This window comes from Rhodamnia argentea, chromosome 2, assembly GCF_020921035.1.
Source record: "Rhodamnia argentea isolate NSW1041297 chromosome 2, ASM2092103v1, whole genome shotgun sequence".
NCBI classification, from domain to species: Eukaryota; Viridiplantae; Streptophyta; class Magnoliopsida; order Myrtales; family Myrtaceae; genus Rhodamnia; species Rhodamnia argentea.
The window spans coordinates 17,404,061-17,421,276 of NC_063151.1; the positions used below are offsets into that span (position 1 = coordinate 17,404,061).

At 39.4% G+C, this 17,216-nt stretch overlaps 2 protein-coding genes across 2 annotated transcripts; one reads left to right on the forward strand and one right to left on the reverse strand.

Annotated features, from left to right (window-relative positions):
• Positions 1 to 3,130: 3,130 nt before the first annotated feature.
• LOC115727466 (ent-kaurene oxidase, chloroplastic-like) lies at positions 3,131 to 6,632 on the forward strand. The gene is made up of 8 exons (XM_030657683.2): positions 3,131 to 3,287; positions 3,335 to 3,570; positions 4,602 to 4,763; positions 4,844 to 4,984; positions 5,064 to 5,318; positions 5,659 to 5,820; positions 5,912 to 6,106; positions 6,199 to 6,632. The coding sequence occupies exons 1-8, from the start codon at positions 3,131 to 3,133 to the stop codon at positions 6,514 to 6,516; spliced, it is 1,626 nt and encodes a 541-aa protein (XP_030513543.1). The 3' UTR covers positions 6,517 to 6,632.
• A 1,283-nt stretch (positions 6,633 to 7,915) lies between these two features.
• Positions 7,916 to 11,804, reverse strand: LOC115727471 (lysine histidine transporter-like 8). Its single transcript, XM_030657685.2, has 5 exons — positions 11,260 to 11,804; positions 9,980 to 10,113; positions 9,183 to 9,610; positions 8,930 to 9,061; positions 7,916 to 8,660 (listed from the first exon to the last, which is right to left on the reverse strand). The coding sequence occupies exons 1-5, from the start codon at positions 11,646 to 11,648 to the stop codon at positions 8,175 to 8,177; spliced, it is 1,569 nt and encodes a 522-aa protein (XP_030513545.1). The 5' UTR covers positions 11,649 to 11,804; the 3' UTR covers positions 7,916 to 8,174.
• Positions 11,805 to 17,216: the final 5,412 nt, after the last annotated feature.

Genomic DNA, 17,216 nt, shown 5'->3' on the forward strand with positions numbered 1-17,216 from the left:
TGATTACTTGAGTCTCAAGTGACAGCACATGCAAAAAATATTTTTGTGCTAGGAATCTTCACACAAACTCAGGACGAATCTGAATCACATTACATAGAGCCACACCAAAAGACCTATCAATGTCAATACAAAAAAAAAAAAAGGAAAATTGTCCAAAAAGTTACAAATATATTGAACACCGGCCAATTCCATGCTACACTTGTTAATGATGAATTCAACTCTAAACCTTTTAACGATTTCTTAATATAGTTCTTTCGGCCAATTTTGGACAGAAATCGCTGATTTGGTGGTCTAGTCAGTACTAATAGTCTTACATGGTACGGCTAGCGCTAATATGGACGATTAATTTTTTGAAGTTTCTTTTTTATTTTTTTCTCTTTTTTTTTCTTTTTTTTTCTTTTTTCTTTTTTCCTTATTTCCCATCATCAATCCCTGTGGCCTCGATAATGGCCAGTGAGGGCATCCTGAGCCTCGCTTATGTCTAGCCATCATTGAGGCCCTACGGTCAGCTGAGGGAAATAGGAAAAAAAATAAAAAAATAAAAAATAAACAAAAAGGAAAGCAAGAAAAAGAAAAAGAACTTCACAAAATTAAAGAATATTTAATAACTCATCCAAATTAGCACTGGTTGTACCATGTAGGATGGCCAACCTCCATGTTAGTTATTTTTAGCCAAAATTGGTCGGACGGACTACATAGGCAGGTCGTCAAAATGTTTAGGATTAAATTATCCAAATTGAAGCTTCCCGACAGCATAGCTTTGAATTTTGGCTTTTGGTTAGTCAGAATCGACACTCATATTTTCTTGAATTTGTAAACTCATATTTAAATGTAATAAGGATGTATTATTTGCACAATATTATTTTGTGGAATACCCTTTTGGTGATTTGAAAAGACATACTTAAAGCATTTATTGAAATAGTTTGTTAATTTAGACAAAAAAATAATTTGTGAGTTGATTATTCCTAAAATGTTTTGAGAAATGCTTTATAAAAGGAATTAATTTGCAAACCTAGTCTATGTAATGAATATGAAATGGGATGAGAAATGTTCTAATGAAATGTATCCTACTTGATGAATTAGATTGTGAAAGATCATATGTTTTGGCTTGTGAATTCAGTTATGAGATGGATTTTGGATTGGTTTTATGGGTTATTGGAGCATGAGTTTGTGGTTTCATACTTGTTGTCGCTATGTTTTGGACCCATTGAGGGGTTTTGAGTATGTATACTGTTTTCAGGACCCAAGCCATCAATTTATATAGGTGAAAACCTAGCCAAAAATTAATGTTGGTAGCTCTTATCACGAGGCTTTAAGCGTGACCATAATTGGATGTTGAGCACTAAATTGATCAATGGGATGGACAATTGATATTTGATTTAATATTCTTGATTGAACGAGTATCTCTAATACATATAAAGCTTTTGTTAAAATTATCTGCTTCAATTTTTATATGGTATATATTATATATTGGATTCAGGATTATCGAGTTTTCGGTGTTGTTTACAAAAGATGGACAGTGGATGGTGGATGCATTTAGAAGATATATGTACTTCTCACTAGGTTGGAGTTTGTCACTTCATTCATTCAATATATTCTTCAGGTATTTCAACTAGCGGCTTCTAGGACAAGTGCGTTATCAGTGAGGAGCCTTGATAGTTTGATTTTGGGTAGGAGTTGCATATGTCTAAGATGATTTGCAAGATTTGAGAAATCTGATTAAATAACCAACTCTCTATTAACAGGTTTATGCTAGTTTGCGTCTGAGGCTGTCTTTTAAATAGGAGGATGATGTGTCATTTCCCTATTCTTCTAGGAGTCGAGTTGTGAAACTAACTGGGGCATATCAAAACCTTATTAGACCCTTTTCTAGACTTAAAACCCTAGCCGAAACGCTAATTGATCAACTTTTAACTTGTTTTTCCTTTAATGTCCATCTCACGTCTCTTCTCCTTTTCTCTCTCCTCTTTGATTTTGAATGAAAAGAATCCTCAAATTTGAATCATTCCGTCTTGAAACTTACTGTCATTTTTTCTTGTTGGAAGAGAAACGGCTTCATTTTGACGCATTACGTCGTCGTGATTAACATGTTCTTTGTGCATGTCATCATATTTGCCACATCTAATCCGTAGAGCCACGTATTTAACCCAAAGTTTTATGCAAATCCTTGTCTCGTTTGTGTGTTTTGTTCACTCTTATGTTTTACCTCCCAGCTTTTTGTAGAAGAATCATTTTGCAAGGGTCATCGTCATCGTCGTCGTCGTCATCATCTTCTTTGAGCCTTGTTCTATCCGTCCAAAGAAAGAGATGCCCCGAAAGCAAATCATCTCCCCCGAACTCTTCCATGCCGCCACCTACCGTCCTCCCCAGCCAGAATCCTCACTATCTCTCGGGCATCTTTCTCTACTTCATAAGAAAACAAAAAAGACTAACTTTATGAGGTTTTCGCGTTGACGATAACGGCAAAACCCTGATACTAGAGCGGGTCACCATCTCCCGAATCGTATATTCCCCTCACTCTTGCTCAGTGCTAGCCGTTTCGCTTCCTCTTGTTTTATCGCAAACGCCTTGCATGCTTCAATCAATTGCACCAATCGATAATCCAATCTCTTTACCCAGTCTACTCGGCTTCTGTGCTTTTTAAATTGCTCCGACCAATCTGTCCTAGGAAGTTTTTGCGGGATAAGGACATCACAAATTTCATAACTTTCGTGTAGCATTCAATCGAATGTCATGACCTTTTTTATCGATCATTTGAATACCACAACTTTCAATTATGACTTAAGTGCCAAAAAATTTTAAAAATGTTCGTTGGATGTGGCATAGTAATTGTGTTGAACGTTTTAAAAAAATTATGGTACTCGAGTGATCGATTGAAAAGTTATATGGCACTCAAGTAATTGAGAAAAAATTATGGAACTCAAGTGAGCGTAATATATAATTTATGACATTTAAGTAATCGAAAAAAAAAATTATGGCATTTACGTGAACGCCGAACGAAAGTTATAACAATTATGATGTCATTACCCTAGTTATTGCTATATAAATCAGCACCAAGTCGTCAACCCTTTTCCTTCCATTCGATTCAACAACAACTGACTCTTCACCTTCTAGTATCAACTGAGATACTATGTCCATGCTCCAAAATATGCAAGAACTTCCGCTGCCTTTTGCTACTGCGGCCATTCTTGGTGGGCTTTCATTGTTGCTGCTCTTCTCTATCTTCCTGAGGAAATTCGGCTCTACCGGGAGGACGAATGGCCTATCCACTCTTCCATCTTTACCGGGTAATCTTTGCTTCTGCTGAGAAAAAAAAGGGGGGGGGAAAATTGAGTGCTTTTCGGGTCTTGTAATAATAATTTTGTGGTTTTTTTTTTTTTTCTTCCTGGGGGTCATATTCATGATGCAGAGGTTCCTGGGATGCCCATGGTGGGGAATTTGCTTCAAATGAAGGAGAAGAAACCTCACATGACCTTCGCAAAGTGGGCTGAAACTTATGGCCCTATTTATTCCATCAAAACTGGTGCTACTACTACGGTGGTCCTCAATTCCGCCGATCTTGCCAAAGAGGTATTACTAATATCTAGTGAAGGACCCTAGAGGGGGCGGGCAAGAGCCGCGTTGCCCTAGCCACTTGGCATTTCGTGTGATTTTATGAGATGGTAGAATAACTTTTCAATCGATCATTTGTGTGCCGTGACATTTAAAAACATGTTCGCTTGATTCCAACGGCATATCTCCGGCGACAAACCCTACATGAATTTATTTTGACAAGAAGGGGAAAATATGTCTTTGACCTAAAGGGAAAGTTACTCCCAGATTCGACCGCGGTGGCAAAGACATTCTTTTCACCAATGTCAATAGCTTGAGGGAAATCAACAACTCGATTCGATCTCGGCAGTCGATCTCTCCGACCACCGCCAAATCATTGCCTCTTGGGACAAATACGGCGAGCCTCGAGGACCACCAGCCATACTGCCTCCAGCACCTTCTCTCCAAGGGTATCCTCTGGCGGCACTGGCAAAATAAAGACTCGCTGCTTGTGGACCTAATTTTGGGCCAGGGTTAGGGTTAAGGAGAGGACTAATTAGCCCCAAATCATCAATTTGGGGCAACAAAAGGATTAGACAACGCTTTCTATACATGCTTTTGATGATATCATTTTCCCGGCTAATCATGTATTACGATTTTATATTGAATTATTGTCAAGTCGGATTTTTCGACAAGGAAAATCACCGGTGTCACTCTCGTAAATGTTTTTCAAAGTTACAGTACAAATGATGGATTGAAAAATTATGGCACCAACAATGAGTTTCGAACGAAAGTTACGTTATTTGTAGTGTTCTCTTTCTTCTTTTTGAAAATATTTATACGTCGCCTCTCGAGTCTAAGTATTGAATATCTTCCTTACTCACCCCCAAAGCCAACTCTTCCCCCCCTCCCCGCTTGTCATTTGTTGACAAAGGTTGTTATTCTTTATGGCTATGACAAAAAATTAGGAGAAAGTATGCCCTCAACACCAAGCTTTTAACGACTCTTGTGCGACTACGGTGGTCCGATCTGTTTGTGGAATGCTCAGGCGTACTCCTTTTTTCTTTCAGGCTATGGTTACTAGGTTCTCATCAATCTCTACGAGAAAGCTGTCAAATGCCCTGCGGATCCTCACAGCTGATAAATGCATGGTTGCTATGAGCGACTATGATGAATTCCACAAGATGGTGAAGCGATACATACTTGCAGGTGTCTTGGGCTCGAATGCTCAGGCAAGCTTACTAGCTTGAAATCTTCTTTATGAGGGCATTAACTGAGGACTTACAGCATGTTTGTGCGCATCTATTTGCAGAAGCGGCTACGGTCCTGCCGGGACACCATGATGGAAAACGTTTCTAGACAATTACGTGCCCTTGTGGATGGCCATCCTCTTGAAGCGGTCAATTTCAGGAAAGTCTTCGAGAGTGAGCTCTTTGCGCTGGCACTGAAACAAGTAAGCTACCTCCTTTATTGACGAAAACAAAAAAAAAGTAAAAGAATAAGATCAGGGTCAACTGGTAATTGCATTTCAGGCTTTGGGACGAGATGTGAAGTCCATATATGTGGAGGAACTCGGGACAACATTGTCCAAAGAGGAAATGTTCAAGGTTATGGTGTCGGACATGATGGCCGGTGCAATCGAGGTGGACTGGAGGGATTTCTTTCCTTACCTGAGATGGATTCCTAATAAAAGCTGGGAAAAGAAGATTGAAGAACTGGCTTTCCGCAGGAAAGTGGTGGCAAGAGCCCTGGTCAAGGAGCAGAAAGGGAGAATTGCTTCAGGGGAGGTAGCGCTCGATTTGAAGTTCTCTTGAGAACCTTATTCTGTAATCTTCTGCAACGCAATTATAGCTATTATTGAAACTTCCATCAATCAAAGTTCAATACTGAGGATTAGGACACCTATTTTATGTTCTTGCATTTTGAACCTGAAATGCTTTAAAGAAGACAAGGCAAACAACTGGAAAGATAGGTAGTTTGGAAAGAAACGTGTTTTCATGGACGGCTTCAAAAACAGAAACCAATTTGAAGAAGCAGTTCCAAAGACGGCCATCTTCTTTTCAGCTTCAACTTATTTTCTTGAATTAATGGTAGCTTTCGTGGTAAGTTGGGTAACCTTTGAAGCAGGAAGCGGACAGTTATATTGACTTCTTGATATCCGAAGCCAAGACGCTTTCTGAGGAGCAGATTGCCATTTTGCTCTGGGAGGTGATCATCCAGGCTTCTGATACTACTCTGGTCACAACAGAATGGGCTTTGTATGAACTTGCTAAGAATCCAAAATACCAGGTTTAGCTCATTAATTAGCCTTTTCAGATTTGTTTTCCATTGTCTCTGATTTCGTACTTACACTTTTAAGTAATTGTAATTTCATTGACAGGATCGAGTCGTTGAGGAGATTCGAAAAGTTTGTGGTTCTGAAACCCTCACGGAGGACCACTTGTCTCAGCTTCCGTACTTGAATGCTGCATTCCATGAAACTCTGAGGAAACACAGTCCAGTTCCGATAATTCCTCCTCGCTATGCACACGAAGATACCCAATTAGGAGGGTACTTTGTCGCAGCTAGAAGCCAGGTAGCTAAGTTCACATGGTTTTTCTTTTTTTATACCACTTCCATGTCTCGGATGTTGGATTAGGAATTGAAACTCGAGTTCTGTTGTTTTAGATTGCTATAAACATATATGGATGTAACATGGACAAAGACAAGTATGAGAAACCAGAAGAGTGGATGCCCGAGAGGTTTCTTGATGAGAAGTATGACCCGGCAGACTTGTTCAAGACATCAGCCTTTGGAGGTGGGAAGAGGGTTTGTGCCGGAGCTCTTCAGGCCTCGTTAATCTCTGGAACAGCCATCGGCAGATTGGTACAGGAGTTTGAATGGCGACTGAAGAATGGCAAGGAAGAAAAGGTCGATACAGTGGGATTGACAGCTCATAAGCTTCACCCCTTGCAAGCAATGCTGAAGCCGAGAAGATCGGAATGAAGAAAGCACAGTAGCAACTGAAGTGGGAGCATTCTCTATGTAATCTGGTGCCTGGTGGTATTGTCCTGTTTTGCTTATGGTAAATGCAGAGTTCCATAGTCTTGCTGTGCGGTAAGTGTTTCGATGGCAATTAGTCCGGACTTAAACTTTTTGCTGGTTTTGATGAAAAAAATAAGAGACTCGACACTGCTTGAATTACCGCCATGTTGCTCTGTCATCATGCATGTAATGCTATTACCTTGCTATGTTCTACGTCCGGGACTACTTAAATTGGGGCAACTTACGTTAATTTTGGGTTCGAGGGGTCGGTTGAAAGAATTGTCGATCTTTTAATTAAGTTGGATTAGCAGAAACAAGAAATGCATGGATTTCCTTCGAAAGTTACAAGGACTGCCAACATAGAGTCTAAAATTCAATGGTAGGAGAAGATTAAGACTTGTATGCCCTGGTATGATTCTTATGTTTTATGATCTCCTAGATCACCTTTCGATATTGTCTGGTGTGTACGGTGAATGCACGTAAACCCCAGGTGTAGCCATGACTGCTGAAAGGCTTGTTACACACCAAAGACTTGACTAAAAATATGTTTGGGATGCAATTCAGATGCTTTTGCTCCTTCTCTTGTTGCTGGAGCGTGCACACTGAACTCTGGTTTAGTTTGTTTGAACGATGTTTACTTGGGGCTGCGAACGATGACCATTCTATTTTTCTGTTCTTCTATTTTTCCGATCTCAGGAACAAATTTGACACAGAAATCAGTTTGGTAAAACAATTTCATTTTTCTGCTTTGAAAACAGGTTTGAAACATAAATGAGAAATATAAAAATTTTATTTTTTTATTTATGAAATAGAAACAGAAATAAAAATTCTTCTCATCGCTCCGATTTCCCTTTCTCTGTGTGCGATTTCCCTCTCTTTCTCATCCGCCTGCCACCGATCCAAAAGTTCATTTCGAGAACAGAAATTGTGTCATTATCAAAGACGTTTCTCTTCTCAGATACTTGTCCAATCGATAGACATAGATAGCACATCCAAAGTATTTTTCAACAAAATTAGACGAATCTGACTCACATTGACGCCCCCTTACATAGAGATAAGAGCTGCTCAGAGATTGTACCCCAAAAATGAAAAAAAGCAGAGTTCTCACCATCCAAAAATGCCAGAACAAGCAGGCACACAATCATATATGTGCAGATTTAAGTCGTGTGCTGCTTCCCGACCAAAAAAAAGTCGCGTCCTGCCTAGGATGTTTGATCTTTTCCAACATCTGATGAACAAGGTTAGAAATACAATTGTCCATCCAAGATTTACCGCTCAAGAAAGAGTAGCATGTGGACATTATAAGTCATCTTGGGCTCATTCTAACGTGCTCTTCCATTTCCTGAATAAGCACTCTATGCTATAAAACTTGCATAGTTCACAAAAACAAAGATAACATCCTATTCATACACTTGTAATTTGAACATAGAGGAAAAAGGTCCAATGCGGCTGAAACCAGAGCAATCATGGTATTTGCATCACCGTACTCGATAAGACAGATACACACACATGCAGTACATCTCCCACAAAACACCAAAACCTGCCGTGGCATATGGATTCATACAGATTGTCTCGCAGTAGTTTAAGAGGCAGCATCAGTTAAAAACTCAATCTTGGTCTCAATTGGGCTTGAAGAACTTCAGCTTCAGCCCACTATTCACCATGCTCCAGATGCCACCAATCGAGAAAGCCAAGCTGAAAGCAATTCCCAACCAACCAAGAATCCAGTTGAAATACCAATTGAAGCTGTATTTGGTTGGTTTTTTTATCAGGACCCACATGAAGCACGGGTAAGCAAATGTAACCGGAAGAGTGAGCCCACCAAGCAATCCCGCAAGGCTTGAAAGGAATGGAAGGGCTACGCCTATAAAGAAGTTTACAAACCCATAGAAAACTCGGAAACCACAACGGACCCAGATTGAGCATGGACGGTTCGTACGGCTTGTGTAGCTGGCCTCAAAACTGTCGAATACGGGCATGGAGTAAATCTGGAAACTGCTGAGGCAGTTGAAGACAACTAGAAGGAAAGTCATCGCAAGAAGTCCTCTCGGAATATCGTGGCTGTGGAATCCATACAAGGCATTTAGGATTCCTCCTTGAGGCATCTGCAAAAGGGAACGAACAAATAATTTTTAGTAAGTAAATATCCTCAGTAAATTACTCTAGGCTGTTGTCAAAGCTGTAGTAATTCCCTAACCATTGTTAGTCATGATCTCCATGGGCACTCCTCATTGCCACAACCATGTTAATGGGAGATGTTGTCACAAATTTATATGACTATTATGTCCAGTTTGAAAGTTGTTGCCAGTGTGATCTTTTGATGTTCATGCTTTCTTCATAATCTTAGGGGAGAAAGTGAGAGAAAAATACTTACTTGATTTCCATATGCCCAAAAGCCTCCAATCGCAACAGGGAACAAACACATGGCAATGAAGATATAAGCAACTTTGGCTCCTTTCCACATTGGTACATGAGCCGGATGCTTGAAAGTCGAAGGCATTGTTGCCTAAACAAAGCCCAAAATTTTTTTTTTGGTAAAGAACAAAGCCCAAAATTTTCGTTAGCTAATAATCCAGAATTTTTATTAAAGCACCAATTTTCAGGCAACAAAGCATCATAACTCTTACCTGTATCTCCAGAACCAAATTGTGACCTCGGAATGCAAAGGCAACAATCCCAAGCGCATTCATGACCGAAAATACAGAAGCCTTAAAGGAAGAGAGTGAAAGAGGCTCGTACGAAATGGTGGGAGGTCTTTCTTGGCTCACTGAGAGCACCCACACCATGGTGCAGTAAGTGATTGCTGTTACGGCCCCCACGAGTGAGAGTCCAGCAATTGAATTAAGGTTTGGCAGTTGAGAGAGCACAATACATAGAGACGTGAAGACAAGATACCACTCTACGGTTGTCAGGGGATTCGAAGAACATAGGGGACCACAAACTATTTGAAAGAATAGTTTCATCGTCTCCCCTCCGATGAGAATCAAAGCCGTGGCAGTTCCCGCTGATAAATAAACTGTTGGGAAGACAGCAAGCCATAGTCCTAACTTTTCCCCTGTAGACAAATAGTTTGAAAGTATTCAATTAATGCACACTAATCATTTCGAGAAAGACTACTCATGATGAATGTATGCCGTGCTAATTTGGTAAAATTCTTAAACAGTTGGAGATTGGTCAATCCAAAAAAGAAGGAAATATATACCAGGATTGGCAAGATTTAAAGAAAGAAAAACCTACTGGAGAGTTACACTTGAGCGTACAAGCAAGCCAATACAATGAGAAAGGATGTATGTAACACTTTAGAAAGTGCCAATAGATCGAAGTGACATGTATCAATTCCATCCCGGCATGAAAGCAGATTACACGGCATGTCGCATATCGATGCGCATATCACTTGTGAAGTCCGCATTCCATGCTTGCTTACCAAATGCTGCTTGCGCGAGCTCAACATATCTGTTGTATCTCTTGCCTGGGACTGCTTCATGGAGCTGAACTAGGATCCACAGGGTGTAAAGTTGCCAACAATACGCAATTGTCAACGACAGTATTCCCCAACTCCTGCGCAGTTAATCATGAATACTTAAATTGACATAACTCGTAAAGAAGATGTAAAAGTATAAAAAATGCTGATTACCATGAAGTTTAATGATCAGCTTCTTTGTTCTTACTAGACAAACTGAATGTGTCAGCTCGGATTGCGACGACAGATGACTAAACAAGGCCTTTGTATCGTGGTACAAACATGCATTGTTGAATTAAGAAAAGAAAAACAGAAATGGGACTACTCTGCTGTTCAAGTACATGATTGCGAAGTTATGTAGATAGGGACTCAAAGACAGCCAAAGTGCACACTGTTAATATGTTGTTATATACTATTAAAAGCAGCATCCTTTCACATTTCCTTTTTCTTCTTTTCATGCATCCGATGAAAAGAAAAGGACAACATATGTAACAATCAAGCATATACAGTCTCAAAAGGCCAAGACAACAGAATCTTTAGTGGCCCGAGAAAGCGACATTTCTCTTGAATGTGAACGAAAGCATTCCAAACGAAAAGCAAAAGATTAAAACAGAAACGACGTGACTTGCGTCAAGGATGCTTCTAAATCCACCTAAATCAAATCTATCCACAAATCTCATAAAGGCTCAACAGATCACCCAGCCGCAAGACCCACAAGCCAAAAACTTTAGTCAAAGCTGGTAAAAATTTCGCATGTGGGAGCGAATTGAAGGAGGACAGCGACAGGTCTGGAGTGGTCAAAGATATGTAAGGACCTTAAGAGATTGAATTGGTACCCGAAACCTGTCGCGTAAAAGCAATGGAACAAGGATGCCGAAGAAGGAAAAAAAAAGAAAAATTCTATGAATTTAAAGTTTTCTCCTATGCGAGTTCCAATTGAATAGATCAAGAGAGCGAAATTGTGAAGAAAGAAGATCAAAAATCAAGAACAACAATGCATGCAATGCACGCCAGATTGGCCGCAAGAGTTCAAACTTGAAACGAATTAGAAAAACACTTCACAAAAGAGAAAAAAAAATCCCCATTAAATGCTGAAAGTGGAAAAAAAACTAGGTAGCAATGAATGCTTTTACTCTCTTCTCAGCTCATCAAGAAGCACTCAAAACAGAAAAACCCAAGAAACATTTCATCGGACACTGAAAAAAAACAAACGAACGAACGAACGAACATCGTCAAATTCTCACCAGCCCAGAAAAGCGAAGGCGACGGGCAAGAGCAGGGCCTGGAAGCCGACGCCGGCGTTGAGGTTGTGGAAGGCGGCGTAATGGGCGTTGCCGTTGCGGGACTCGGTGATGGGGAGCCAGGCGTCCTGCGGGTTGAGCTTCGTCAGGTGGCCCACCTCCTCCAGGTAGCTCTTCATGTTCACCAGCACCCTCTTCATCGGCGTCCCGATGGGGCTCAGGAACCTCGGGGATATGAACGACGTCGGCGTCCACGCCGCCGAGGGGGCCTTCCCCCCGGCAGACGCCGCGGGCCTCGGCGACCTCTGGCCCGAAGGAGTCAGGGCCTCCGGCGTGGAGGCGCGTGGGGTGGCGGGGATGGAGATGAGCTCCGTCTCTGGTCTCTCCTCCATGGGTGGGAGAAGTGGGAGGCCGAATGTGGTTTTTCTGGGCGAGTCTCCGTTCACCGTTCGTGCCGCGTCTCAGTGGAGTGAGTGGGAGTGGGAGTGGGAGTGGGAGTGTCGGTCTTCTTAAGGGAGTGAGGTGAGCGTGGAGAGGGAGAGAAATGATGGAGTGTTGGCTTTGTTTGTTTTTGTTTTGTCAACTTTTTTGGTTTTGCAAATCGAGTACAGTGCACGACTCCACGAGATTTTCGTCAAGGACAAGGAAAATGAAAGACTCGGCTAAAAGTACTAGCAAAAATTCCAATTGAAGACATCAAAAACACTCAATTTTTTTCTAAATAATTGACCATATCAATCTAAATAAGGATCTAAAGTAATCACGGCATTGATCTAACACACGATGGCTAAATATTTAGGCCAGATAAGGATATTTGTGTCCAAGATAATCTTAATTCCAATTATTTTCATTTTTTGTTTCTTTTATTTTTATTTTTTTAGTGCTTTTTTTCCTTTGGTGCAGCCATCGTGGGCCTAGCAACCGTCGCCCCCCGCCGGCCGGCTGGCAAGGGTCGTGGCCCTCACCCAAGGCTCAACTATGGACGGTGAGGGTGGCCTTTGTGAGATCAGGTGACGGCAACCCTCACCTAGCCCTCTCCTAATATCGTTAGACCTACCATCGGTGAAAACAAAAGAAAATGTAAAAAAATTAAAAAAATTAAAAAAAATATATAAGTCAAAAGTGCCTTGATCAGCTTGAAAGTTAGACTCTTCTTTAAGACCGACATAGCTACTTTGGTTCTTTATTTGAAATAACGTTCATTTCATATCCTCGTTTGAAAAAAATGAAAATACTTTAGGTCTCATCCGAAATTTTCTCAAGGTCTTATTTTCAATGGAAAAACAATTCCATTTGTATTTTCATGGCCATATTTCTTTTTCTTTTTTCATTTGGAGAAAATTTCCTGAAACATTTTCCTGCGTAGTATAAATAACTTAAATGTCTTTTTATGCTATCAAAATCTCAAACTTGAACCGATGTTTCAAAAATACATTGTAGCACAATTTCGCCCATATTGATTGACTGAAATCCTTTGAGATATGTTGTCCACCCACCCTGCCACGTCGGATTCTAACAACTATTATGGCTGCCTTTTGATTATTATCAACAGATAATAAATTTAATTAATGAGAATAGAGTTTGATCATTTATGAATAAAATATCGATAACTTAAAAAGAATTAACAGCTCGTTAGTGAAGTCATCAACGACACATGGCATGAAGTTATCGACGAGAACGCTGAAGTTAATCAACCATGTCATCAATATTGATAACAAGCAATTACAAAAGGCTAATCACTTGTTGGTTATTTTAGGATGGTTGTAACTTCTCAATTTCTCATAACCACTAGGAAGTGATCTTGTTCAATAAATGTTTTGAAACCTCTTTTGCTAATTGTCAGTTGTAAGCTTTAAATAGCCATATCATACTATTTGGAGGGCCCCCACACACGAACAAATGAATTTGTTATCTTTTAGTAATCTTTCTGTTTTTGCATATTTTTAAATTTCAGACTTGCATCATCGATTAAATTCTGCGTGTTTTTCAACTACAATTTTCAAGCCCGCGTTGTCGATTAAATTCTAGTATGTATCTTAGCTGTAGTTTTCGGATCCGCATCATCAATTAAATACATGCGGGGTGTTGCGTCATCCATTAAAATTCCAACATATTTTATGCATGTGCGCTTAAGTTAAAGTTGTTGTATTTCCCATGCTTTGTCGTAGATTAAATTTTGGCATGGTTTGTGTACATAAAATTTTGCTTGAAGTGAAGTTATCATCGTTTCTTATGTACTTGTGATATTTTCTGTCTAGAATCGCCACAAAATCTGTCCTCTAATAAAATTGAAGAATAACTTTTGATGAAAGGTATTTCGTCGCAAAAATCCATTTAACATAGAACAAGTTCAAATTTGGATATATATTAGGCAAAAAAAAATAATTAATAAGTGTCGTGTCCACGGGAAAAAAAGTTTAGAATTATTTATGCAAATTCGCCCCCATTCTCAATTGCCAACCCACTTTTTTTTTTTTCCCAGTCGAGGCAAAAGCCCATAAAATATGTTAAATTAAGCGAACCCAACAAAAAAAAAAAATACTTGATCTCCTATTAATAAACCTATCAAATGAGTGAGTCGAGTCATATTAGATTGGATCATAAATGATCCGATCTAAATTGACCCATTAACCCATTTATACGTAATGTAATTTTTTTGACTCATATCCATCGTGACTCATATCCAACACATATCCGACCCGTCCGATATTGCTAATACACTTTTATATTTATCCTAATTTAAGGAAACTTGTTTCGTATGATTTCACAAATATATATATATATATATGGTGCTAAATTTCCATGTAATACAAATATGGTGGACAACTTCTATAATTTTTCTTTTAAAAGATTGAATTTACCCTAGCCGGTCATGAAGCGAGGGCAGCCACCATCGTCGGTAGTAGGCGAGGCCATTTGGGTGAGGGTCAACCCACGACCCTTGCCAAACTTCGTCAAAAAAAAAGAGAAAAGAAAAAGCAAAGGAAGAAAAAAAATAAATGAAATTTTATGGAGAAATTCAAAAAATTAAAAAAAGAATAATTATAAAAATGTTGTTAATTGTTGGGCCTCTTAAATAAGCTGTCTTAACTTAAGTAGATTGTAAATAGCTTCATAATTAGCACATTTATAACCCACTCATATTGACATCTTTATCTAGACTCGTTTAAATGTTTACGGATTATTAAATCGACTTTAGACTTATTTTGATAGAGTACCCATCAACAAAGGAACCGGAACCGGAACCGAAGGGGTCATGGCATTAACACATGCATAACGTAAGGCAAATTCGCTAGGCAATCCTCATATGTGTTGCCTTCCTTACAAACGTGTTTTTGAATAAAGTACTCGCACTGCTCAATCAGCTGGTGAATGAGAGAAAGGACGACTTCAGAATCACCTTCCAATACTTTCTTGAAGAATTATGAGATTCAAACCCATGTAGACTAGGGTTTCGAGTTTTGGACCAATGACACATGCTCCTTCGCCACAAGGCCTGTGATGATAGTCCGCCGAGAATCCCGACAGACGCCCGCCACTAATCCTTCTCGCTCGCCTTCAATCCAGGAGCAATTGACATGAAAGCTGACCCTTTTTTCTTGCTGATGCTTCACCTGTGGGAGCCATTGATTGAAGTTGCTGCTTAACAGAATGGCTTCGTCGACAATTGGCTCCGGTCTGGGCCGGTGCTGCCGATATAGAAAGCCGTTCCGCTCTTTCCATATAAGCTACATGACATTCGCCATCAACTCTTGAGGGAGGGAGCTCGAACTATGAGAAATACTGAACACCCATTTGTTGATACTCTGAATGTTCACGGGAGATACTACTAAGTGAAGTCTCGCGTCTGCCCATATGTTTTTGGTCCAATCACAGAGTAGGAAGATGTGTTCCACTCTCTCTGGGGTTTTCCAGCACAATGCATAAAGTGGATCAGGTAACATCTTTCTTTTATATAAATTTTCTATCGAGGGTAGACTCGTAAAAAAGTTTAATACTAAATTGATATAATTGAAAAATTTATGATTAAATTGACACAAATTCAATAAATTTATAATTTTTTTAGACTCCCTACTATTTGCATTGCATCTAGGAATCTCCCCTCCCCCGCGGGAAATGGATGCAGGGAGGATAGGGTGAAGATTTGCAATTTTAAATAGAAATCCTCAACTTTTGTTATAAATAAGGTTAATATCACGAAAAATTCGAAATTGATACACCTATAATAAATTTAGCCCAAACTATTTTTTTTATCACCAAAAATCTCAAACTAGTACATTTATGATAAATTTATCCAAACTAATTTTTTTACCAACAACAATTCCGAGTTGGTACATTTAGGACAAATTTATCCCAAACTAACTTTTTCACAATAAAAAACCCCAAATTGACATATTTGTGACTAATTTACCCTCCGTTAGTTGTCGTTAAATTGGATTAATACCACGAAAAAAATTTCAAACCGATATATTTGTGATAAACAAAGGGCAAAAATCTTAAAGTGGTACACTCGTCAACCGCCACGTACCATATAACTCATTAATTTAACGGTAAAATTTAACGAAAACTACCATTCAGTAAATTTATCGCAAATGTACGGGTTTGGAGCTTTTGGTGATCAAAACATAATTTGGGATAAGTCATAGTCATAGATTTATCAATTTAGAGTTTTTGGATGTAAAAAAAAATGATTTATGGTAAACTTATAACAGATTTATTAATTTGAGATTTTTGTACTAGTTTGGATTTATTTTTTTTTTGTGTTAACTCTTATAAATACGTACGGTCCTACAAAATCTACTCATTTCCGTATGATAGCTTATCTCTAACTCAATTCATTTTTTTTTTTTTTTGGTGATAAATCTCTAACTCAACCGAGCAGATTGATTTGATTCGATAAGCAGAATTGCACGCTAAATACCATTTACAAATTGAAATTATTTTTCATGATACGTGTGAAAATAAATGTTCAACGTTCGTTTATTTCGCAAATAAATAATTATCAAATATATTTTTCTAAAATCAATTGCTTATATATCCTGCAAATAGGAATGAACAAAAAATTATTTTTGTCAATCCAAAAATATTTAAATATAAATTGAAACAACAAAAATATAGATTAGTTGTTTGAAGCGATTAATTTAAAAAGATATATTATAAATTATTTGTTTTTTTGTGAAATAATTGTACCCTAAATAATTGCATTTCGGTCCAGCGTTGATTTTCGACACTGTTGATTTCGGTGGGGGCCCGCGGACTGTCCAGTGAGTGACGCGAAAGCGAAGACTGGAGAGCTTCGCACGCAAATTTCATTTTCTCCGACGCCAAATGATGGTGCCAACTGTGCCTGTTCGTCTGCTGTTGTTGCTTTCGGTTGTCCGAAGGAGCAAAAGCGAGAAAGGCGACAAAAGCAACGCAAAAGCGTGGAGGTTTCCGCACCCGCGCGATCTCCACCGTCGGGTTGACCCCGTACGAGGAACGGACGGACACGATCTCGGGGTTGCCTTTTCCGGCACGTCGACTTCTTTCGGGGAGTCAGATCCGACGTGGCATTTCCTGATGGTGATTGATTGGTTGGTGGTGGGGCCACTGACTTTGCGTACAAGGTTTTGCATCGGACGGTGAAGAGGGGGTCAGCCGGAAGAGGGAATGGGTTAAATCAACGGGGTCACTACCAGTCCATCAATCGACGCGATGTGCAACAGTGCTTTGATTGAGTGTCGACGATACGGACACAGGAACGTCGCTTTGCCATGTTTGGGGAACGAGAGTTGCGACGGAGTGAAATCAAAGTCTTGCGTAAAAAGAATTGGAGAAAATATTATATCTTTATGCAAAAAAGAAAAAAAAGGGAAAAATATCATGAAGGGTTTTGATAATTTTCTCTTCAAATCAGTTTTCTTGCCCCGTACAAACATAGTGATAGGCTGATAGCGTACGTTTCTTTTCGTAAGGTTGCA

Coding starts and splice junctions, on each gene's coding strand:
- LOC115727471 (XM_030657685.2), bottom strand. CDS start 11,648: ATGGAGGAGAGACCAGAGACGGAGCTCATCTCCATCCCCGCCACCCCA. Junction 9,611..9,979: donor GCTCGCGCAAGCAGCATTTG/GTAAGCAAGCAT, acceptor ATTTGTCTACAG/GGGAAAAGTTAGGACTATGG. Junction 8,661..8,929: donor TTTGGGCATATGGAAATCAA/GTAAGTATTTTT, acceptor TCCCTTTTGCAG/ATGCCTCAAGGAGGAATCCT.
- LOC115727466 (XM_030657683.2), top strand. CDS start 3,131: ATGTCCATGCTCCAAAATATGCAAGAACTTCCGCTGCCTTTTGCTACT. Junction 3,571..4,601: donor CCGCCGATCTTGCCAAAGAG/GTATTACTAATA, acceptor TTTTTCTTTCAG/GCTATGGTTACTAGGTTCTC. Junction 4,764..4,843: donor TCTTGGGCTCGAATGCTCAG/GCAAGCTTACTA, acceptor ATCTATTTGCAG/AAGCGGCTACGGTCCTGCCG.